At 34.8% G+C, this 25,891-nt stretch overlaps 1 protein-coding gene across 1 annotated transcript in view; it reads right to left on the minus strand.

Moving 5' to 3' along the window:
• The window catches only part of RFX3 (regulatory factor X3), a 133,819-nt gene that overhangs the window by 10,732 nt on the left and 97,196 nt on the right, over positions 1-25,891 (minus strand). Inside the window, exons 5-11 of the mRNA XM_086629214.1 lie at positions 19,520-19,594; positions 13,171-13,352; positions 12,492-12,611; positions 3,058-3,179; positions 2,715-2,827; positions 1,794-1,909; positions 1,123-1,277 (exon numbers count right to left, since the gene is read on the minus strand). Coding sequence (XP_086485340.1) covers positions 1,123-1,277; positions 1,794-1,909; positions 2,715-2,827; positions 3,058-3,179; positions 12,492-12,611; positions 13,171-13,352; positions 19,520-19,594 — 883 coding nt within the window. The remainder of the gene's footprint in view (positions 1-1,122; positions 1,278-1,793; positions 1,910-2,714; positions 2,828-3,057; positions 3,180-12,491; positions 12,612-13,170; positions 13,353-19,519; positions 19,595-25,891) is intronic.

Raw genomic sequence — 25,891 nt, forward strand, 5'->3', positions numbered from 1 at the left:
TCAACTTCAGATTTTATATATTTTCAGTTCCAAAAAATTTTTTTGTATCATGCATAATTTAATAAAACCTAATTTTATTTCACTGATAAGGAAAAAGTCAATAAAACTTTTCTGCAAATATTCTCATAGAATGCTTACTACTGCTGGAGTCACTATAGCAGAAGAGGTGTTCACAGCATGAAAAAAGCTTTGTTAACTGCAAAGTGACTTAAGGCCCTGATTTTTAAAAAAATATTAATCCTACTTTATAAAGTGAATACTGTTTTTTCAGAGAAAGGGTATAATATATAGGAGTTACAAAGTTAATAGTGGGTTGCTAACATGATTTCTTTATAATATTTAGCACAACATATGCGAGGAGTTCATAAAGGAGTTAAACTTTTTTCACATACATTCATTTTCTACCAAAAATAGCTGTAACAATACACCGCTGGAGAAACGATGGATTCTAGTAAAATTAACTTTGAAAAGAAAGATGTACTCCTGGTAATGGTTGAATGGCTGGATAGTTACTGACTCTTTCATGCAGGATGTATGACAGAAAGAACAGTAGATTGGAATAATAAATTGAACTACAAATTTCAGAGTTAATTTTTCATTGTCTTAACAGTCATTAAAATTGATTTCAGCAGCCATTGATGAGGAATAAAAGACTAATTGTCCAAAAATAGTATTACAAAGATTTTTTTTTTTTTCAGACTAATCAAAGCTTAATAGGTAATGTTTAAACTAAAAACTACTGAATTTAGTGGAAAGACTAAGTGACATTAATACACATTGGCTCAGGGTCTAAGTCTATCAGGTAGTCTAGAGCCAGGGTAAAAGGAAAACATTTTTATCTGAAAATACAACACATAGAGAAAGAAGTACCTTTAATATGAAACTATGTCTTGAAAACTAGATCTTCCAACTGCACTGAAATCCTCAGTTACTTTTAAAATACAAAGGATACATCAACTCTCAGCACAACTTCCTACACAACAAAATTAAGGATAAATGATACCCAATACATCCTAACTTTCAAACTTATTCCTAAAGCTGCCCTGTGACACATAAGACCACCACCACAATACACATGCATGCACAAAAATCCTTACAAAATGTTTGAGGTGTGCTACTTACTAGGAATAGGTCTAAGGACATCAGGAATGAGAATCTCCACCAAAGCCTGGTACATCACATGGTCACAGTTACACATCCATTTCAGAATAGACTCATTCTTGCACAGAGTAATCAGCTTTGCTTTTGGAAGTCGACTTTCTATTTCACTCAGATTGCTGGTGTGAAAAAATGTAACAAACAAATAAATGACAATACACTTATAGCAGAAAAAAAACCTGTAATGGGTGTTAAAATGTATTCTTTTATGAAGATGTCATAGATGTCTCAACTACACCCAACATAACTTCTTTCTGCAATGGATTTCTTTACACATATTTTACACATGGAAATGGATTTTTAAAGTGCCTCTATAGCTCTGCTAAGGCCCATAAATTATGCAGAGGTACGAATGATCCTTTTGGCTTAAAAGAACTGGACAGAATACTAGGAAAAGACACCTCTACTGCACTTGCTCAAACAAATTAAAAAATGGACGACACAATTGTTTCAAGACTGCACTTTGGCATACACTCAGCCTATACAAAAATGCCAGACAACATGAATTTAATCTGAAAAATTAGCATTTTAAAAAAAATATTTATCTTCAGGTAAAACCAGTAAGATTTTTTTTTACTTGATGCCTGTATCATATTATCATGAGAGGCAGTAAGCAAAAATAAACATTTACTGACCTTGGTTCAGTAACAGTAGTGCCATCAGATGGAGCAGAGGGAGAATAGCGCCAGAAAGTTTGCCACAATTTTTCTATCAGGCTGAATTGAAGATTCACAACCACATCCAGTATTGCCTGAGAAAATAAAACACGAGTACAGATTGTCTTCTACCCAGCTTGCCCCTACTCCCAACTCCAACTAGATCTATAGCTTTTTTTCCTTCATCATGTAGTGGAGCAAATGTAAACTGTACATTTCTCAAGTTACAAATAATATCTGTTTTAACACTTTTGATAGCCATAAATTATCCAGCACTATAAACTGGAGCGCACAAGGATTTGAGTAAGGCCCAGTGCACACATGTGGCAGCCTCCAGAAATGAGCATGGCCTATGTAAACATAGCAGAGGAATTCACCAAAACAACGTATTTAATGCTACTGCAAACACAAAGGAAAGCTGCCATTTTGATCATTTTCATAGTTCAACAAAGGTAAGAAAGCACCTTAAAAAATAATTTTCAAAGACATATTATTCAATATCAAATGTGGCTTAAGCACCTCAATCTTTCTTTAAAATGAGAAAAAAGTTACTGCTTTTAATGTAAAAAATTATAAATTAACCTGATTTACATTTCCTGTTGACTAAACCAAAGAACTGCACGTACAATCTGACGTCTAGTTTCTCTAACATTGTGAAAACATACACATAACTACATTTCATTCTCAGTGTCTATTCTATATTATTTATTTCCCCTGTAAAGGGCACCCTCCAGAAAACCCTTTTTACTAATGTCCTTTCCAATTAAATAAGCAAAATATCCTGGGGGAGGGAAAGTCACACACCACTAAAATGGCTGCAATATATTTTGCATTACTGTCTTGTACTGACCTTCACCAGAAATCGTGAACTTCAAAAAATAAATGGTTTATAGGAAATACCTCACAATGCTCCCGATAAAGAGTCTGCAGTGATTTGATGTCCTCAAAGGTAGTACCATCTGGTAGAGAAGATATTTCAACTTCTCCAAACTCTGGAAGTACTCGAGATGCATCTGTTTCCAAGAAACATAATGAAAGAGGGCTATTATGAACACTGCCAGTTACAGTATGATTAAGAAAAAATTTAAAGATGATACAAAGATATGAATTCCAAAGGGTCATAACGTTCAAAGAGAAAAGTCTTTCATACCTGTTGTATGTTGAAACTGTGAACAAATTAAGCCAGAAGTTGATGAAGTTCATCTTACTTGTTTACACAGCAGTATAAAACCTGCTTTCTTACCTAAAAACTGTTGGTGATGTTGACTTTGGGCAATTACAGTTTGCTCAACAGATGTGCCTGTCTGTTGACCACTTCCTGTGAAGCCATCTCCAACTCCATCCACTTTCTGCATAGGCTTATACCTACAAAAATATCAAGTATAAAATTATCCTTTCTCTTCACTTCTTCATAAATAAGATCATACAATCCATATTCACTCTGGTTTCTCCATCTCAAAATAAAATTTTGAGGAAAAGTAACAAAACAATTTACACATTTTTATTTATTTTGTAAGTAACAAAAGAAATAAGTATTAAGGGAAGCTAGAGCATTAACTATGCATTACAGAATTCATAAAGGTGATGTTACAGCACCACTACCAATTTCTTGTGGAATTTAGCTTAGGGATAGCATACCATAAGACCAGTTAATTTACACCAAAAGGAATCAAATCTTTCCCTTTCCAAATAGCTCGACTTCCCACTAATTATGTAATTTAAAAATAATGCTTCATTACCTTAAGAAAAAACAACACTACTGTCTGAGGATAGTGAAAGACTTTTCAAATCAAACAAACCTCTCTCATAGGCATAGAAGGCCTGAGAAAGCTACTTGGAAACCTAAACTCTTCACTAGTCAATTCTCAGAATCTTTTGCAAAGGACAAAAATCACAATGATACAAATGAGTATGCTGGTTCGGATGGTCAAATGTTCTCTTGACAATTAGTCTGACAGGCTGAAGATCACGCCTCTCACTTCCAACGCAACTGAGAATTTCCTCTGTCCCAGGACTTAATGGAAACATCTTGGATGCCTTGTACTTTTGAAAAAGAATTGTAGACATTGAAAAAGAAAAGAAGAGAAACCCCAAAGCTAAATAAAGTGTGTTTTAATGATCACTCAAATTGGAATCGTGCAGACTGTAAAACTCCATGCTAACTTGAGAAATGGGACAAGAAATTCCACTCTTGATGCATCACTTTGAGAAGCAGTTTAGTCAGTTGGGAACATTTCATTTTGTTTCCAGTAAACATAAACCAGTATTGTCTTGTGTAATTACTGTGATTTTACTTCAAAAGGAAGTTCCCACGAAAAACATCAGTTCAATATTCTGGGTGTTCCTGATATCAATCTAAATAGAAAATAACAAAAGACAGACAGAAAGGTCACTTCTCAACAGAAAGACTCCTGGCCTGATTAACAAATGGTTTTACAACTTTAGGAATTTCAATGTGTCAAGGTTTAACACAGCTGGCAACTAAACGATATGAAGCTGCTCAGTCACCCTCCCCCACCCCTGGAGTACAGGGAAGAGAATTAAAGAGGAAAAGGGAAGACTCGTGGGTTGAGACAAGAAAAAAAAAAAAAAGCTATAATAATAAATGGAGAGAGATATATTAAAATAGCAATAATATACACAAACAAGTGATGCATAGTGTAATTGCTCACCACTTGGGGACCAACAACTGTCTTGTCCCGGCAGGTGACTTACCCCAAAACAGATAAGTCCCAACACTGCAATCCCAGATGAGTGAGAAACCCAACAAGAGAGCGAGAGAGAGGGAAGCAAGAGAGAGAGACAGAACTCCCAGAGACCGAGAGAGAGTCCCACAGAAGAGAATGCCATCAGAGGAGCAATACCCAACTTCCCAGTCAATCCTCATCTATGTATTGGGCATGACGTTGCATGATATGAAATACCTCATTGGCCAATTTAGCCCTCAATCCTAAGTCTACATTCAAATTATGAGGGGATTTGTGGATCCTTCTCCCACCTCCTCCAGCCTGTTGTGCTCCTGCACACTGGCAAAACACAGGAAGCTGAAAGGTCCTTGACGTCTCAGTACCAACTATAAACATCAGTGCGCTATCAACATTCTTCACATAGTGAATCCCAGACTAAATCCAAAACACAGAACTCCTCTAACTGCTAAAAAGAAAAACTAACTCTGTCCCAGTCAAAATCAGGACACAATGCTTGAGAAAAAAGAATACATCTATACCTATCCTATCAAAAGGAAATTGATATCAATTTTTGATTTCTGTAATGGTGCAGTGTAAAATCCTATGCCTGTTGAAGACAAGTGAAACTCTAATCAACTTTAACAAAAAATAAAATTTCATCTATGGTATCATGGTAGCACTGAATTCTTCTGGATGAGCCTGTTATTATTTGATAAATCTACCTGCAATCCAAGCAGTTCATCTGGGAAGAATTGTTAAGTTCTCTCTCATTATACAGTATAATTACAAATACCAGGCAGCGGATCAACTTCTAGAAATATTTGTAATCTAAACTATACTTTAAGATAGTCCCATTACTTTACGCAAAATGTATTATTTTACTGACCCTTCAGCTCCTGAAACAGGATTCAAAATGTTTTGAATACATAAAAATAACACTCCTCTAAGAGTTTTTCAGTTATGCAAAAAACCCTTTTAATTAAAGTATAAAAGCCAACTTAATCCTTTGTTGCTAGGAATCAGGATTATCCACCTACTGACTCCACTGTGCTTTCCTTAAAATATGCCAGGCAAAATTCTTAATTCTGGCCATATAACAGGTAACTGGAGTTAACCAGTTTCGATAGCATGAGAAAATCACTGGCAAAACAATATCAAAGAATCAAAAAAAAGAAAAAAAATTCTTCTTCAGAAGCTTCAGATGAAACATAAGCAGACCATGGTTCATTATTTTAGATGTGCTATCTTTAATATACAAGTAGAACTTTGGCAGTTTGGACATCAAACAGCTCTCCAGAATTCTTTAGTTAAATATGGGCCATTTTTGGTGAATAGAAAAAGCTACAATTTCCTAACTGCTAAGAGTTACATTTTCTAAAATTATCCAGACTTCTACTCTATTTCCCTATTTTACACTCTGCTCACCTATACCTTACCTAATCTTTCACTCTTTTCTTTTAAATTACTAGGTGCTAGGAGATTGGGAGCAGAAAATAATAACTGACCTTACATGAATATTACAGCTTTCTAATGATATGTGACCCAGAAAGGACACCATCTTAATTTTACATAGGTTAGCATAAACACAGTAAAAGTTTGCAAAGACTTCAGTGAAAAACAGACATTTTCGCAATTTATGCAAAGTTATGAAAATAAAAAAAAAAACCTAAACCACTGAAATCAGAACATGCAATTGTTACTGATACTTAGAATTTTAGTAATTAGAATTTAATCAATAGTTTGTAATTAATATAGGTTGCAATTGATTTCAATAATATAAAGCTATAAGAAATATTTCAATGAAAAGTATGCTCGTACAGTAACCAGATGCTGCTATGAAAGTCTTTGTATAATCCTGTACCAAGACCAAAGGGATAAGTTAGAATCATGTAGAAATTAGATAACAAGTACAAGTTGACCTACCCATTGATTTATGCTACTTACATACAACTAGAAGAATGCATGTAGCTATCAAGGTTTGGGTCAATGAGAATGAAGAAGGCCAGCCTTAACGAGTTATGGGTACTTGCCAAGAAACCATGAGGTAATTACCAGAAACTGTGAACTTAAGCAAAATGTAATTCCGGCAGGGGGAGATCACGACCACCGACTCATAGACCACCTACCCATATTATACCCCAGACTCATTTCCAGATGATTCTAAATTTTATTGCGCAGAATCGGAAATAGGGGAAGAATATGCTAATGATATTCGAGAAATAATTTGTTTATGCATGTGTAAGCTCTATATAAGAAGTTTAATTTTGGTGCAAGGTGCGCACGCTAGGAGGAGATATCCCCCGTGCACCCGGCGCCGCAATAAAGAAGTGTCTGCTTATCTACATCCCATTGGTGTTGATAAGTTTCTTATTCCGGATTTTCGGTAACACAATCAGGTAATTCAGAAGTTACACTGAATGATATGCTGGTCTCAATTCACAGTTAATTTAGAATACAGATTCACTGACTTCTATAGTCTGTGACATAATTTCATTAACAGAAACTTCCTCTCTCACTGTAGAACAGATTAACAACTTCCTGACTAAAATTCATGTGCAGCAAACTATCCATAGGCATTAATAAAGTAAAGCAGAAAGGGGAAGTATAATAAAATGGCTGCTTGATTTGAAACACACATATGAAATCGGTAGGGAAAAGAAACAACCTGAAAACTTTCAAACTTATGAGAAGCCAAAATGGATCAGCTAAGTCAAAAAAACAGACAAAAAACAGAAAGCAGCTTTTTCAGATAAATTTTCTGCAGATTTTGTTGTTTGCGTGTACTGTTGTCATGCTGCCACTATTTGGATTTTTCTCTAAGCCTTAGAATCTAGTATTTTTCTGAATATTTCCAACTCATTCTGTTAAGCAATTTATAATATTCTCTCTTTTTCTTTTAAAGCTAAGGTTTCCATCCTTCTAGCTTGCTAAAAAACAAATTGTAGGGTTCTAGAAAGAAATAGAACTAAGCTCTAAGTATTCGCTTCTATTTTATTTTTATTTTGAATCTATTATTGTGATTTATCACTAGGAGTTCACTGAAGTCTGTGAGAAGTGAGTTAATGTACCAAACTATGGTACCAAAATGGCACCAAAAATGGTGACTTATGCATAACAATGTGTGAAGTAGTTAAAGCATTTTACTACTGTATGCAAATAAAATGTTACCATTGATGCTACCAGGGAAAAAAAAAAAATCAGCTTTTTAAATTAGCAGAAAACAAAAGCTGACTCAAACAGCTTGCATCACCACAGGCAACACATACTAAAGCTGTTAACTACAGGAAAACTGAAGAAACTCAAAAGCTTAAAAAAATTATTGAAGATGCAAAACCTGTAAATAAAAAAGAAATACCTGAAAAGCATTCGGATGCTATCAGAAAGTTTTGGTGTGTAGACCAAGTTTGTATTAGTTTCTTTCTAGTGTTGAAGAAAATAAAAACACTTCAGAGTATACTGTTGTGCATACATCACAATGTCTCAAAAATAATGTGGAGGCTATATTGCAATAAAAGCATGATTACCTAAAATCAAGTAAGGTGAAATTGTCAAGAAATTTGAGGAATGAAAATTTCATATGTATGCTTTTAAAACATCTCTCCTTGGTCCAACAAGCATTGTTGAGATACTTCTAATCTAAAAGCCTGAGCAGAACTTCCTAGATTTTAAGGCACCATCACCTCAGCATCATAACCACACTGTACACAAAATACCTGTGGTTGTTTGAGAAAGACTGTGATTTTTTTCTGAACTACTCCATTAGGAAGTTGTTTAGTAGTTTATCATATGAGTTCTCTTATTATCGTTTTAGGACATTGTGTCTTAACAAACTGGTAGCTCAGTTTTAGAGATGACAGTATTTGTTGCACTATGATACCTTGCTCTCTGTCTTCAAAAATAGTACCACTATAAAAATGCATAATTTCTCTGTTGTCCATAAATTCAAGCCCGTTTTTAAAAACATCTATTAATACTTCATGATTTGGACTCACAGTGGCTTGGTTTGAATGAACAGTATATCCAGGAAACATGAGAATACAAGAAAGAGAACAGTAGAAAAATACATATTATTTTCTACATAAAATAAATACATAGGGTAAACAACATCTATAGAAAGTAGTGATTAATGATTTCTGGTTAGAACAATAATATATGTGTTAGCTGAATATTATAATGTACAGTAGATAACAATGCAGCTATTGTATTTATTAAAAAAAAATCTTAGCTGAATGTTCAGCTCTCATAAATGAAAGCAAAAAGGTATAATCATTGTGTTCTAGAACTGAAAGATATATTTGAAATTAACTTGGAAAGCTAGAGGTTTAATTCCGGAAATAGAATTTAAAATATACATTGCTATGAATGCCCTAAAGAAAAGACAAGTATTCCTGTATCAGTTTCCCTAGACTAAGTCATAAAAATAATTCAGCTTCTGAGGCACAAGCTTCCAGTCACGGAGAGCTAAATAAAAACAGGCTAAAAATGGAAATTAACTTGAGGAATTGTATCTCTGATACATTTCCCTTGAACGGTCTGACAAGGAATGCTTATGGAAAAGAGATTTCATAGTAAGATTGTACTAATTTAAAGTGGCAAGTGTTTAGTGCCAGACTTAAAACTGTGCAAATATATTTGGCATAATATTTGGGTTGGATATTATTTCTTCCTAGCAATCTTTGTCTGATGTCCATTCGCTTTTAGACAGGACTGTGTTTGATCCAGAACTGATGAATAATATAACCGTTCAAATATCCTGTTTTTTCCTACCCTGGAAAATATCTAGGAGCAGGATGACAGAGGCAAGCAAGGCCTTCCCTTCCAAGTCTGAGCCCTACAGCCGGTCCAGTTGAAAGGCAGGCTGTTAGCTATTATCTTCTACCTAAGACTAGTCATCAGTTGTGCACTTCTTCACTCCAGTTCAAAGGTACTTAAAGTGTCTTGATATGTGGTTGTTGATGCCAAATCACTGTCTCAGCTGGAAGATAGGACTGTTGGCATCTGTGATCTGTAGTTACTCTGTGTTTTTTCCTTATTGGAACAAAGAAAGAGTACTCCCACAGCTTACCCTGATCACAGCCAAGACTAAGCAACTAACAGCGTTACTTTCTATCTGAAATTTACGTCTGATAAATCTCAGACCTTTGAATTCAAGCCCAGAAGAAACTCTGAACATGAACATACAAGAGCACTTTGGGATATTCAAGTTATTAAAATAGAAAAGGTGCATGACTCTCAAATTAAGAAAAGGAACAAATCAAAAGTGATCTGTAGCATACATTCAGTCTACAGTCTTTGTCAAAATGGACTAGAAGTGTTTATCCAATTAGATGCGTCTGACAGAAGTGGTAGAATTGGTTTTACTACACAGAAAAAGCATATTGACTGGAATTTACCCCTGATTTAAAGGACAAAAGAAATATTAGAAATATTAATAAAGCTGGAGAAAAAGCCATGTTGCCCTAATCATGCAAATTATAATATTCAGTCCTTTAATTATCTCTTAATAAATACTGCTAGGATTTTTCAATACAGTAGGATAACTATGATTAAAAATACATACAGATCTATATCAAACATTGAAATTAGATACTAAATATGTTCTGTAAATGTGGGGAAAAATCTAATTTCAAAAACACAAGTTCACTTTTTAAATTATGCATTGGAAGTTTTAAGTCAAACCGTTTTTACATTTAGCTTTCCTTTTTTTCCCCAAAACCCTAGCTTCTGAGGGCTACAAAACACAAGCATGTCTCAGTTTCCATTAAGATTTACCAAGCAAAATATACAGACATTTTTTTTTCAAGAATGTGGAATAAAGCTTAACATTGTGTGATCCAAGACTACCCTAAAATTAAAAAGTAAGGCTACAATGAGAGAAGAATGAACTAAAGCTCAAGATTGCTGCGTGGTAGAGAGTGGCTGTAATGAAGTAAACAGGCTAGACTGTGGAATCATTTAATACATTTGTTAAATCTTTTTCTAAAATTACTATTATAATCAGCACATTCCAATGAGACAAAACTGGAATCATCACACTTGGTTTTAAAAATGTCTGTTTCTATTAGAAATTTTTGTAGTTTTCAGGTTTAGATAAGCATGAATAAGAAAGTTAAAGTAATAGTGGCTCATGATTTTCCATTTTTCAATTAAAATCTCCTATATCTTTTTGGATAAACATTTTCATTCTGAAAATTTCTATATCCTATTCAGTATCGCTAGTATGTTTGAAAGTATGCAAAGCAGGGACATTTTTCACAGTGCAATTGTCAAAGTCTGACTAGCCCCTTGATCTCTGAATTTTACGTATTCCATGTAACAGCTACCTATTCAGCAGAATTATCCAATGTCTTGTAGTTCCCATCCTTATCAATATCTTTACAGATTCTCACAGCAGAGCTTAAGATTGGTATGAATTGAGTATGAATAGGAGCTTGTGCATGTATGTGTGTGCATGTGCAAAACATGGGTTAAAAGAAAAGTAAAGTATGCATTAATCACTACACAATGCCCTATGTGTGATTTCTTTTAAATACAATCACAAACTGACATAAAAGAGAATGTTAAGAAAACGTCAACAAACGTACCTAGGTAAGGAAAATAAGGGAACTACATAAGGCATATAGTGGTATTAAACAAAATAATAAAGCAAATAATAAAGAAAAGTAGTATCCACTCCTACAAGTTACCTAATGCAAGTTCAAGATCACTTTGTCATTGTGAATCAAGAAGAAGACAAGAGAGGCAATGATGATTACGTAACTGGCATAATTTCTCCAGAAACAATTTCACAGAAACAATTCTAGTTAGAAGATCGTGGCATACATCTTGGTGCATACATGTGATTTTGAGTGTGAGTGAACAAAATCTGTAAGTGAATGAGTTTGAGTGAGTGAAAAAATCTTGCTTGGATATTTTGTAAATATCTAACACCATTTCTTACCATATAATTCTGTGGTGATTTTTGTAACAAGAATTTCCTGCCTTATTATATTGGGAGACATCTCATGCTTCCATATAATGCCCAGCAGATAGTTAAGATCACATGAATTACCATGAATATGTATTTAGTGCTGTAACTACTTCTGGAAGCGATAGTAAAATTATTCCAGATTAAAGTGATATCTGTGTTTGAAGTTAAAGGTGTTTTCCATATCCCAAGTGTGTGCAAGGCAACAAAATATGCTTAGTACACTATAGTAAGCTGTTCATTTAATTGGATTTGGCAAGGGCAATAGCTCTAAAGATGTTTTGCTTGGTATGCTGCTGTTCTACCTATGAGTTTCAGGAAACCATACAACTTGGATATTTAACTTAAGGGTAATATGGGAGGCTTGTGACATCAATCAAATAAAAATTAATTTCCAAGAAGTCTACTGATTTCCACTTCTTTCCTAAAATTTTCTGTTCAAGATAGTTTTTCATATGCATATTCACACATTCTGGCACCACCAGCATAGCCCTTTGTGGTCACTGTGTCACTGCTTTCAAATACTCCTGAGCTTTCACAGGATTCTCAAGAACAACAGATGTTGAGGGAAAATACTTAAATCAGCTTACAGGTAAACCATTATGGTCACATTAATTCTTCACAAGGAGAAGAAATAAACACCAAACTGAAAACCATATGCTCTCTTAAAAGCAGCTTATATGAAAAATGTTACAGTAATGAAAACAAACAGGAAAATTTCAAATTCAAGCTCTTACTGCTTTTCTTCAGCTTTGGGATAAGAACTCAGGATGGTTAAGAATAGTCTGTTCATATCATATCTCACTTTATGATTATTACTTCTGCAAATTTATGGCAATTTCTAGGTAAGTATTCTTTCATGTTGTCTGATATCTAACTTCAGCAACCTCAACTGACTATCCAGCAAACCTTGATTTTTCACAGCAGAGAAGCTGAATAAAAGTTCCTTTAGAATTTCAACTCAAAGTAAGGCTTTATGAACTAAAAATACTAATAAGTACTCATGTTCATTTCACAATTTACCTCTGCTTCTGCTGCATGGGCTGTTGTCTCATAGCCATATATTGCATGTCTTCTTGCAGTCGATTAAGAGGAGAGTCTGGCTTGACACGAATCCCATAGTAATGATATTTGGAGTTCCCTCTTTATGAAAGAGAAAGAAGTAAAAGAACAGGAACGCCAGTTTTATGCATCTACATTACATTTACTTTACAATTTACATTGACTGGAAAATAATACCCACAAATCAGGTCTGATTCTCCTTTCATACTGTTTCACATCAGTGTAATTTTACTACCTTTAGGAAATTAATTCACTCTCTTAAACAATTAATTCACTCTCTTATCCGGTATTTTAACTTGTAATCCTCTTCAGTAAGAAAAATAAAATGCAAATAAATATAACTTATCTGGTCATGGAGAAATACAATTCTTAGTAATTTCCAAACAAGCTACATTTTATTAGTACTGATAAAAATCTGCAGTGTATTTATCAAAATGTAAACACATAAAAAGACAAAAACAGGAGATGTGAAAGTACAGTAACATCTGGAAAAGCACAAATCTGTTTAAGAGACAGAACTGACAGAAAACCACTGCAATATTTAAATACAGGTATTATTTATTTTTTGACTAGCAGCCAAGTTTCCTATTCATAATTATTACTTGTATTTTCTATAGTTCAGGATTTCAGTAACACAAACCTAGTTCCAAGTCTTCTGGTTCGTAATCCCATGAAGATTGACCGTATGAGTTTTCCAAAGGAGGCAGCATTGACTGGATCCAACTTGTGTTCCTGACAATGTCGTAAGTAATGGTTGTAAAGAGTACTTCTTGGAAGGCTCACTCCTTCTGCAGTTTCATAGTTGTCTAAAAGCCATTGAAGCTATATCACATACAAAACAGAAAAAAAAAATCATTATTACTTTAATAAAAATAGTTTAGCCATACAACATCAACTTACAACGGTTTTGAAACCACTCTTCAGGTATATTAAATAATTACTTCCTTCTTCAGAGATTGGTTAAATGCTAGCTATACTGTAGTGCTTTAGGATCTTCAGAATTACCAGGCAAAGGCAGAACTCATTGCACTTGTGACCTCAGGCAAGTGCCTACTTCTTATAATATTTTTGATTCAGTACCACACACCAATACTTGATAAAGGTATCTAAAGCTTGGAGACAAACTTAGTGCTGCAAAGAAATTAAGCAATCATGAACACAATTCACATAAATTGCAGAATACAAACTCCTTGGACTAGGAATAGTTAGGTAATATATTTGTAAACCTGAATATTACACTGTTTTTCTTTGTCAGTCTCACCTCTGTGCCCGGCAAGATCATGGAGCAGATCCTCCTGGCAACTATGCTAAGGCACATAGAAAATAAGGAGGCGATTGGTGACAGGCAACATGGCTTCACTAAGGGCAAAGCCTGCCTGACTAATTTGGTGTCCTTCTATGATGAGGTTACGGCATTGATGGATAGGGGAAGAGCAACTGACATCATCTACCTGGACTTATCCAAAGCATTTGATACTGTCCCACACGACATCCTTGTCTCTAAACTGGAAAGACATGGTTCTGATGGATGGACCACTCGGTGGATAAGGAATTGGCTGGATGGTCGCACTCAAAGAGTTGTGGTCAACGGTTCAATGCTCAAGTGAAGGCCAGTGACGAGTGGTGTTCCTCAGGCATCAGTACTGGGGCCAGTGCTATTTAACATCTTTGTTGGTGACATGGACAGTGGGATCGAGTGGAACCTCAGCAAGTTTGCAGATGACACCAAGTTGTGTGGTGTTGTGGACACGCTGGAGGGAAGGGATGCCATCCAGAGGGATCTTGACAGGCTGGAGAGGTGGGCCTGTGAGAACCTCACGAAGTTCAACAAGGCCAAGTGCAGCGTCCTGCATGTAGGTCAGGGCAGTCCCAAGCACAAGTACAGGCTGGGCGGAGAAAGGATTGAGAGCAGCCCTGACGAAAAGGACATGGGAGTGCTGGTGGATGAGAAGCTCAACATGAGCTGGCAATGTGCGCTTGCAGCCCAGAAAGCCAACCGTATCCTGGGCTGCATCCAAAGAAGTGTGGCCAGCAGGTCAAGGGAGGTGATTCTGCCCCTCTACTCAGCTCTTGTGAGACCCCACCTGGAATACTGTATTCAGCTCTGGAGTCCCCACCACAAGAAGGAAATGGAGCTACTGGAGCGGGTCCAGAGGAGGGCCATGAAGACGATCTGAGGGCTGGAACATATCTCCTATGAAGACAGGCTGAGAGAGTTGGGGTTGTTCAGCCTGGAGAAGAGAAGGCTCCAGGGTGATCTTATTGTAGCCTTCCAGTACTTAAAGGGGGCCTACAGGAAAGCTGGAGAGGGACTTTTTCCAAGGGCATGTAGTGATAGAACAAGGGGCAATGGCTTTAAACTGAAAGAGGGGAGATTTCGATTAGATATAAGGAAGAAATTTTTTACATTGAGGGTGGTGAGGCACTGGAACAGGTTGCCCAGAGAAGCTCTAGCTGCCCGCTCCATCCCTGGAAATGTTCAAGGCGAGGTTGGATGAGGCTTTGGGCAACCTGGTGTAGTGGAGGGTTTCCCTGCCCATGGCAGGGGGTTGGAACTAGATGATTTTTGAGGTCCCTTCCAACTCTAACTATTCTATGATTCTATGATATTAAAAAACAGTATGACACTTAAGTGAATAGGATATTTTTTACTCTCAGATACAAAAGAAAAAAGCTATTGCACATAGGTCAAAGAGCAATCTAGATAACGTTGAAAATAACTGATACATCTATAAAGTATTAGGGGTACAATCCCTTTCAGTTGTAGCCTGTTTTCCTTTGACTTCCAGGACAGACAGAATGAGATTCTTCAAAAAATATTAATCTTCTCATGTAATTGTTTTGTGTAATTTTAGACCCATGCAATAAAAGACTTTTAATATATCATTGGACTTTCTAAGAAGTGCACACTCATGAAACACCTCTAGCTGTCACAAATATACAAAAAAGTAAAAAGGACAGTTTAATACTCCTAGCTTTAACATTACAGGAGAATGACAAAACAGATAAAAAAATAGTATAGGTCGAGGATGCATTTAAATTCCACTTTTTAAGTTTTTTGATATGCTAATATTTTCATTATCTTTCCCCAGTACTTGCCATGGTTTCAGTTCCCTGGAACTTTCCTTTAGATATAGCTTGAATTATTAAAAAATCATATTTTCTGTTTGATTTTTATTTTCCTCTGCTTTCCTAAGTATTTATACCAAAATAGTACAATGGGAATATTCAAGCTTGCTGGGATCAGAGATCTTACCAAAACTGGATTTAATTTGATTATCTAGTGAAAATGCAAACTGAGGTTGTTGTGTCTTCAAGACTTGCTACAAACTTTCACTCTGAAAAGCCAGATATTCACACAAATATGTAATAATTTTCAATTCAGTCCAGCAAAGCAATAACTAATATAACCAAAATACAAATTATTAATTAACAATAAAAGATAAAAATGGTCTATGTGTTATTTATTTCTTTGCAGAATTATTTTCTGTTAGAGCAGTGCACAAATTCTGTTCCATCAATGTTCAGTGTAACTTATCATGCAAAGAACATGAATAGTTTAGTGTACAATAGACATGAAATGTTTCAGTCCCGACCTCTTCTTTATCACAAAACTGTCATGTACTAAAGTACAGATAACAAATACATTGAATTTATAACTTATTTAGTCAAAGTGAGAAATTCTCCAATACAAATGCAAAAACATTACTACAAAATTTACTCTAGACCATTCAAACACCATTTCCATATTTGCTTTTTATTGAAAACATGTCCATAACTTTTCCATGGTTCTTGACATAAGGTCTAGAAAAATATACAGAAGAAAGATGTAAATGTTTCCAAGACATAAAATTTTTAGCTCAGTTTGCAGGTGATTTTGCACTTTATATACACAAAACTAGAAATTGTAGATGCCCCATCCCTGGAAGTGTTCAAGGCCAGGTTGGATGAGGCTTTGAGCAACATGGTGTAGTGGAGGGTTTCCCTGCCCATGGCAGGGGGGTTGGAACTAGATGATCTTTGAGGTCCCTTCCAACCCTAATCATTCTATGATTCTATGATAAAACGAAAAAGAACAGTCATCATCTTTGTATCAGTCATCATATCATTATTTTAGAAGTCTTAACATTGCCAAGTGTTCCCAAATCAAGCATCTGTCATTTTGAAATAAAGCTGAAGGAAAAGTATAATCATAAATATCAGATTTTATCTGAATGTATTAAACTTATTTCACTAATGACATGACACAAGCATGTCTGGGCTTAGAAACAAAGGTAATTTCATCTTTCAACTGTTGCCTTTTAGCTATATTTAAAATCTATTATTACATCTATATTTATACTATATAGATTTATATAGCATTTGTTATATATCATTAAATCTATAATTTAATCTGAACAGATCTGGAATGTGAAGTATTTCTCTTTTCCCCAAAGGGAAAAACTTTGTCAATCTCAAAAGACTGACAAACAAAAAATAATTATTTTCCAATTAAGTTCTACATGTAGCATTAAAGATATTTTCTTCCAGATGGCTTCTAACCTATTATGAATCACTTTAAGTGCACTTCATTAATTATACGAATTTCTAACAGATATTATGTCAACTGTGACTTGCATTATTCAACACCAAAAAACCTAAATCAAAAGATAAAAGCAATATAAGAATTTTTCCTCCCGGGTGGAGTTACTTAGTAGCAAAGGCTTGAAGTCATTACTTGCTAGATTATAGCCTGGAAGAAAAAGTACAGTTAATATATGATTTTAAAAGGTAAATTATCTCTAAACATTATAAAACTATTGCAAACAACTTTAAAAAAACCCACATTTTTCTACCAAGATGAAATGTAATTCTGAAACTGTGCAGTTCAGGTTTGAATCTTGGCTTTTTAATTTGTAGTACTGACCATACCATATGAGTAAAATGGGTAAAGGTACAAAATATTTACAGAGTCAGACCTATTAAACTGACTGTGACTCCAATTAAGTTGCAATGTTTATAAAACATTCAACAATCAACTAATTAAGTCGATCTCATGCAGAAATAAAACAGGAAAGACAAGAAAACAGAGGAGAAATGATGAACTCCTTAAAATGAGCACACGTGAATTTAAGGGGAAAAAAAAATCGTGGAAAACCTCATTGAGGTATGATAGAGTGAAAAACCCAATCCCCAAACTACTATTTTCCCAGAAATTAATATATCATCTGCAAAATAACTTAATTAAACACACAATTTAGAATTCTATTTTAAAATGTATTACACCAAATGATTTTAATAACTGCCAAACCAAACCATAAGAAGACAAAATCAACAACAGTTTAAAGAGCCAAAGACTAAACCTATACTTACACTTCCTACATACTGTCCTCACTTAAGTTTAAAGACAATAAGTATTGCTTTAAAAACAGGCAAAACATTCATTTCATCTAGACTGTTAACTTCCTCCATAATGACTAAGGCTAGGAAACACTGATTGCCATGAAAATATGTACAGCAATTTTTGTTTGTTTGTTTTCCACAAAAACACATCCCTATCAGAATAATTTTGAAAAATCCTTCACTGTCAAGAAAGAAATATCATGATAAGACTTATCAGTTGAATCCAATTTTCATTATGAGGAACACATTGTGAACAATGCATAGCACCAGGAATGAGTGGAACAGAGTTTACTGGGGCACAGTAGCTTATCTTGTAATTCTTCTTGGTTTTATACCAAGATTTTGGACTTCATAATAGGATTAAACACAAACTTATCAACAGTTCAAGCGTTCCAAGTCTTAAAACAAATTTCTGACACTCTGCCAAAAAAAGTTATGGTCTCTTTAAAAATAATATTTAAATAGTAACTTTTATATTATCTGTCTAATACTATCTATTTCTAAAGGGAAAAAAAAAAAAACCAAAACAAACCAAAAAGTTTGCTCAAAATTTCCAGAAGACAATTCTATTTTTGACTTTGACATAACCAGACCCATACTAAAACATACATTTTTAATTTGATTTCTGAGGGATAGCCTCTACCACCATATTCTTACATTAAGACCATAAACCAAATTTAAATTTATTCTTTAAAACAATAAAGGAATTTGAATTTCTGGTATTAGTAAAGCTGAGAAGGCAAAAAGAAGTAAGATGAATACAAACCAATCGACATGGCAAAAAATACAAAATACAAAAACACAAATACCAACAGGAAAAAAAAAATTCAGGAAAGACTAGCAACTTATGAAGCTGTATAATTATTTATATAATAAGTTTAAAACTATCTTTGGGCTTTTTTTCTGTTATTTTAAAGGTACATATAATGGATTTATCACTATATTTGGAGATCATGTTTTCACTCAAATATCTTTTAGCTTTGTATATGGAAAGTTCTTGACTGTAAGATTTGCAGAATAAGAACAACATAAAAGGCAGCTGAATAAGACATTTTTGTGTACTTCAAATTAAGATAATTATTTTTTTTTCCAGGTCATCATAAGGATCTTTAGATTCTTAAGTAAATAATTTCATAATAAACTCTCTATTCAGAATAAATGAAGAAACATCTAAAAATAATCTAAAGATATTATTTAGGCATGCATGCTGTTTGTTTCTTCTCTTCTTCTTTATATGCCCCAAAACTAATATAGGGTACACAGACTTGGCTTTGTAGACAACTTTATTTAAAACGTCAAACACCAACTAATTGAGAATTATTTCAACTTTATCTTGACATTTACACTATAAACAGCAAAACAGTCAAATGTCTTAACTTGTCTTAACACGTGTGTAGAGCATAGTAAACAGGTAACACTCCGCAATATACCATAAAGACATTTCATCTGATAAAGTAAAGCCATGGGAGATGTAGTAGAAGATTACAAGCAACTAAGATGAGAAGATTAAGCGCAAAAAGTCGTAAAAAAATAAAACAAACATGTAGAGGCAGGCTAAGCATGCAGAACAAGCAAGAGAGAGCGTATGTGAAGAAGAGACAACTTACATGGCTGTTGAGAAGAGAGCTTCTGTGAGTGGACAGACCATCAGACTTTTGCAGTGTCTCAATCGCCATTTCAATCTGATAATAGATGTCATTAAAAAAAGGACTCAAGACGAGATAGTAAAAAAGCCTGATCAGAGAAGTTTTGACAGATTGCTTACAGATCAATAGAAATGCCTGCTTTATTCCTGGCTAGGGCATATGTTGCACTAAAAGGCCTCATTCCAGAGTCCCAGTGAACACGAAACTCCCCAATGAGGTCAGAGAGGCATTTTGCTCGCATGCATATAAACTGCAGGATCACAGCCTCAAAGCCCAACCTGCCAGCCTGCTCAGGAAATCAAATGACTGGATTTACTAGTGAGCTACACTGAAACAAAAATAACTCTGAGTGAACAAAAATATAATTAATAAAATAAAATAAAAAAAGAAATGCCTAAAAAGAACTTTACGAAAGGCCTCTCCGTATGTTTTCCCTCCAACTATATCAGAAAGAGATGCCCACAGCTTCCAATAACAATTGAGTTAGAAACAAAACTTCAGCTCTCTGGAATCACAGAATCAAATCCCAAACCCAAACAATTCAATAGGTTTTCCACCATTAGCTTCACTCAGACAGGACATCATCCTTACTGCCGCCAACACCCTTTGAACATCCCCAGCTGTCAAAGTAAACGGAAAGTCAGGAGTTACACAGATTGCAGGATCCAGCCTTTGGAAAAGCAGATTTGTTCACAATAATTTTCCCTTTCAAAAGGAAAATGCATCGCTAACAACATACAAAGTAGTATTTCTTCACATGCAAATGTACGAATACTGTCATCCATTCCAATTCTTTTCTTTTTTAGTATCAATGGATATTTTGATTAGTTTGACAATGACAGCATTAAAGAAAAAAACTTAGAACCTACATGTAATTTATCTGAGGAGCCAAAAGAGCAAAAACGACAATGAAAATGACAGAGACAACAGGATGTGCAGTAAGAAAAGGCATGTGGTTAATTACGTACATTAAATGGCCAAAATGACAGCAATGGAAACCACTACCTATACTTTTAAAAACATTTATCATTCTCCATGTAGACATTTTTTAATGAGCCCTCCCTATCCTACTTCAAATATTACAGTACTATCCACAATTTTAGTGGTATAATTTATCAATATTGGCTGAATTCACTCTGTATAGCACTGCAGTTGATATTTGAATTTACTGTACATATAAAATTAGCTTCTCCCTTTCTTACAAGGCAACTGACAAGTATTTTATTGTGGTAACTGTGAGGAATTACTTCTTGTTTCTCTCCTACAACTGTTTAATATTAGCTATAGGAGCCTTTTTACAAATACGCAATTACTATGTAAGAAAACAGATTCTTAGATCACAATAATGTGGGGTTTTTTTTAATATTCTGATTTCTTCTTGTTTCAGTGGAAAATACTATAAGGTCAAAATATTCAATCACAGAGGAAAGATGAAATTTTAAAAGCATGCTGCATGTAAACATCACAAGCTTAAAACATCATCATAGTAAAGTCAATTTGCTATATACTGTAGCCACAGAATTTCCCTTCCTACCATCATGCTACAATCAAACAGTGAAGGCTGTATACACATTAAAATCCTAATTCTGAATCTCAGGTTACTTGTTCTACAACGCTTAATGCAAGCAGTACTACAGCACTGAAGTTACATCTCCTGCTGCTCATTCCCACTACTGGACTACTCTCATTTTGTCAGTGCAACCTGTGGCCTTGTTTGTTCAGAGAACAGTCTGTTAAAATGTAGTTCTAATTGCACTTATAAAAGAAAAGTCATATTACAGATGACACTCGTTCCTCACTGCCATACTGATCCAATGCCTTTTGGTGCTATGCAATGTGCCAAATAAAAAATTGTTTCTTTTTCGTCGTTTAAGGGACTTTTTTGCTGGAGTTTCTTCTAGAAATAAGTTTAACCAGTATGGCCATTGAAGACAATGAATCCATGTTTACTTTTACTGAACAGCATAAGCCAAGCAGTGTTGGTCACCACTATGCTAATTACTAAATGCTAAAACATGCTAATTACTTCATCAAGCTCAGAAAGATATGTGATCTATATTTAAAATGAGTCTTCATCATATTCTACTAGGATAAGCTTCTCAAAATAAATTGTCCTCACTACTAATTATTTTGTTCATTATTTCTAGCCTAAACTTTCATAAAATGAACTTTCAGCTTTATCTGACAGATACATATCTCTTTAATGACAGAAACCTTCCTATGTAGCCTATACATTTTAACTATTTTTGAGCATAAAACATGTTTGAAGACAGGTTTTCCAGACACTAAATCATTCATCTTGCCCATTCTGAAAATTTCCAGCTACTTCTTGTTCTCCTCTATTAGTGTTCCTCAGGGCTCAATTCTAGGACAGTTCTGTTCAATATTTTTAGGAATGATGTGGATGCAGGAGTTGAATGCACCATTAGCAAGTTTGCTGATGATACTGGACTGGGAGGTACTGTTGACTCTCAAGGGACAAGAGGCCTTGCAGAGGGATCCAGATAGACTGGAGCATTGGGTAATCATCGATAGCATGAAATTTAACAAAAACAAATACTGAATTCTCCTCTTGAAACAGAGAAATGCCAGGCATAAGTCTACATTGAGGGAGGAGTGGCTGGAGAGCAGTCCTGAGGAATGGGATCTGGGGTGCTGGTCAACGGCAGGCTCTACATGAGCCAGCAGTGTGCCCTGGCAGCCAAGAGGGCAAAATGCATCCTGGGGTGCATCAAACACAGCATAACCAGCTGGTCACACAGCTTGTGGCAACTCTGCTTACCTAAATAAGGTGTATACGCATCATGAACTAACGTGAAGCTACAGGATAAACGGACTCAGGGCTTTTGAAAATGTGACACTTTCACTCTTCAAGGTGCCACAAACATGCATCATTTATGACAGTTTTCAATTCTGTTTCGGGACAGAGTGTTCATGTATGTTGTACTGGTATCTGAAACTTTTCCTAGAGGGTCATGTTAGGCAGACAAGCTTGCCTAGCTGGAAAATCAAATAGTATTGACAACACTAAGACAATTCAGGTCTAGCCTTTACAGATGGAAGAATTAAACTTCAAAGATTTATCTCACAATAGACGAAGCATGGCAGCACAGCTAAAAATTTCTTTTGAGAAGCTTATCCTAGTAGAATATGAAGACGACTCATTTTAAATATAGATCATGTATCTTTCTGAGCTTGATGAAGTAATTAGCATGTTTTAGTGGTGATCAACACTGCTTGGCTTATGCTGTTCAGTAAAAGTAAACACCGATTCATTGTCTTCAAAGGCCATACTGGTTAAACTTATTTCTAAAAGAAACTCCAGCAAGTTCTTGTAAACAAGTTCTATGAAATGTTGCTCAAGAGAATAAAACAGTACTATGAAGACAGAAAGATACTTTTTTGTGTCTGTTGGAATGAAAGAAATGTAAATACGCAGAAAGACAAGAACACAAAAAGATGGAAAATAAGTGTGGTATTTTTCATATTGTGACCTTAAAAGAATGCTGACAAACCTTAGGAACTGTGAAAAAAGCTTTCCCCCCCCCCCCTAAAATTAATTTGTAAATGTAAAATTCAAGTTTAATGTATATAACAGATATTGGTCAAAATACCTGCTGCAAATGCACACCTCCAGTAGTCTGCACATACCCAGGGCATGCATACTGACTAATAAATATAAAATATTCTCTAGTGATTACCAAAGAATATATGGAGTCAATATAGGGGGAAAAAGCACACCTAAGAGCCATAGGTTAGAAACATAAAAAATATTTGGAGTTTAGGTCAGATTACTTTCTCTTTCCAAATTTTCAAATGAAACATTGCTGCTTGTGTTCATGTTCCTTGATGGTAGTTCTCAAACATATGGTCAAATTGATCAATTCACCATCTCTCCCCTGGATCATCCAGTTATTTGTGTACCTAATCTTTATTATATACATCTTCAAACAGATTCTAAACTTTTTTTCTTTGTGGGTGTTTCCCCATATTTGGTACAAACATTTAAAGGAAAACAAAAGAAAAAAATCCCTTGTCAAGCTGATTGTAGGAACTTCTAGAACATACACACTCTACCTAACACTGAAAAACACATGGAAACACATCAGAGTTACTCACACCAGAAAACTGGAATTGAGAAACTAAAAGGAAGTTTAGTTCAGATTATTATTAAAACGAAATCTGAAAACATTTATGGCAAGACAGCCTTAAAGAAAGGTAGAGTGGCCATTTTAGAACAAATGTTTATTTAATCAGAAACAAAACCATCCAATCCTTTACAAAGGTTGTACCTCCATGCCATTGACAATAGGACTTATGAGAACACCAGCGGCAAGTCATCTTGAATCCAGCTTATCTACTTTCAAATAAAAGGAATTAATAGAAATTCTTCTCACAGATTCAAAGACACCTACTTTTAGTATCTTATGATATAAAAATAATTGTGTTTCTCACAATATTTTTTAATCAGTAGTTGGAATGCTACATTGGAATAAACTGAATTTCCAACAACACTACATCTTGATTTTTGACATGCAAATACCAGAATATATATTCAATTGCCAAAACTGGAAAGAACCTACGAGGTGGTAGAAGGCTTTTTATGCAGAAAACACACCAAAAGCCAAATGACTGAAAGCTGAAGCCAGACAGTATCAGAAGGGAAACAAGGAGCATAGGCGTGGCTGACCTTAGTAGGGTCATTCTCCCTTTTCCCCACATTACTTTTCTTGTGAAAAGGGCAGAGTCTCAACTCAAGACATTACAGTGGAGCAGCAAGGCACTCAAAAGCGCAGAGAAAGACATTAAGTTATTCTGGCCACACTGCTACACTGAAATCTCTCTCTTCTGGGAGAGAGAGGGAGAAGGCATGATGCTCCAGAGCTCTGAAGGAGAAACCAAAGCAGGAGGAAAAGTCTTAGAGGCAGAGGTTTATAAAGGCAAGATCCACAAATGCTCTAAAATTCTCACCCCCTCCCCCAGTTAATTCGTACCACATAAATGGGTTTTTAGCAATAGTAATTATTAACTATTCTTATGACTCATTTAATAGCAGAAAAAAAAATTATCTGCTTTCTTGTATCTGGAAATGGATGCTTTTTTTCCACAAAAGATGTCACTGTGCTTAGTTGAAGAAGTCATAAGTAAATGTCTTGCCAGTATAAGAGGTCAGACCAAATGATCTAACAATCTTTTCAAGCATAAAAATCTGTGCCTCTTAAATTTGATCATAAATGGTTTGTTTTATGCTAAGACGGTTCCAGCTAAATAAAAATTACTGAGAAAATTTGGAATAGAGGAAGAAAATTTCCTCTACCAAGAAAGAGATTAATAAATGAAACATCACCTCAAACTATTTTCTGAATGATAACCCCTCCACTTTTAATGGACCATTTAAACATTTGTTACTTTTTGTTCCTAAAATAATCATAATACTTCCACTAAAATTATATTATCAGGATATGATATTTACAATGGGCATTCTTCTTGTTGTTGCTGTTCTTCCTCCATTACTTACAAGGCATTTTCGGTAGGTACCATTCTTCCTCTAAAGTTCAGAGCAAATTCTGCACACTGTGCTTACTAACAGAAATAATAATTTGTGGTGATACATTATATACATCTTGCTTTTGCTTTTATTTTCATGTTCATTTAGATTTGCACTGAAATAGGATAAATTTCTCCAACAGCATGAGTGGAAACTGCCTATGGTTGGTGATGACTGATGAATGACAACTGTAATTGTAGATCAGTCATAAAGCTTGTTAGAAAATGAGAATAATAGATGGGAGCCTCTCAGTGGCTGGCAAGCATAAGAACACGTTTATCACTAGAAACTATATGATTTTTTTATCCTTGTGATATTATGAAATATATTGATTAGATCATCCTGGTTTATCACAAAAACAGTCCTTAAGACATTTACATATGAAAAAAAAATTGGAAGGTGATTTAGATTTTATTATTAACATGGCAATCCGGTTTTCTAGTTAGTTTCTTAAATACAGCTGCCCCATCTTTAATGGTAGCTGCCAATAAACCAAATAGACGACTCTCTCATACAGGTTTCAACATGTAAATTCATTTCAAATAGACATCCAGCTAGGTTAAATCACTTCTTGTTCAATGCAATCACAATTTATTCTTGACCAATCCACATATATTCATATGAAAATGGTCATTTTGGAAAGCTGTGTATCTACCTAATATCTTATATAAAAGCTCTTGTAATCTGAATGCCTTTCTGTTTTAGTGAAAAAAATCCTTTTTAGTAGGTAGAGTAGTAGTTTAGCAAAGGACATAATGGGAAGAAGCAATGAAATCAATGGAAAT

Source organism: Tauraco erythrolophus, chromosome Z, assembly GCF_009769465.1.
Source record: "Tauraco erythrolophus isolate bTauEry1 chromosome Z, bTauEry1.pri, whole genome shotgun sequence".
Taxonomy (NCBI): Eukaryota; Metazoa; Chordata; class Aves; order Musophagiformes; family Musophagidae; genus Tauraco; species Tauraco erythrolophus.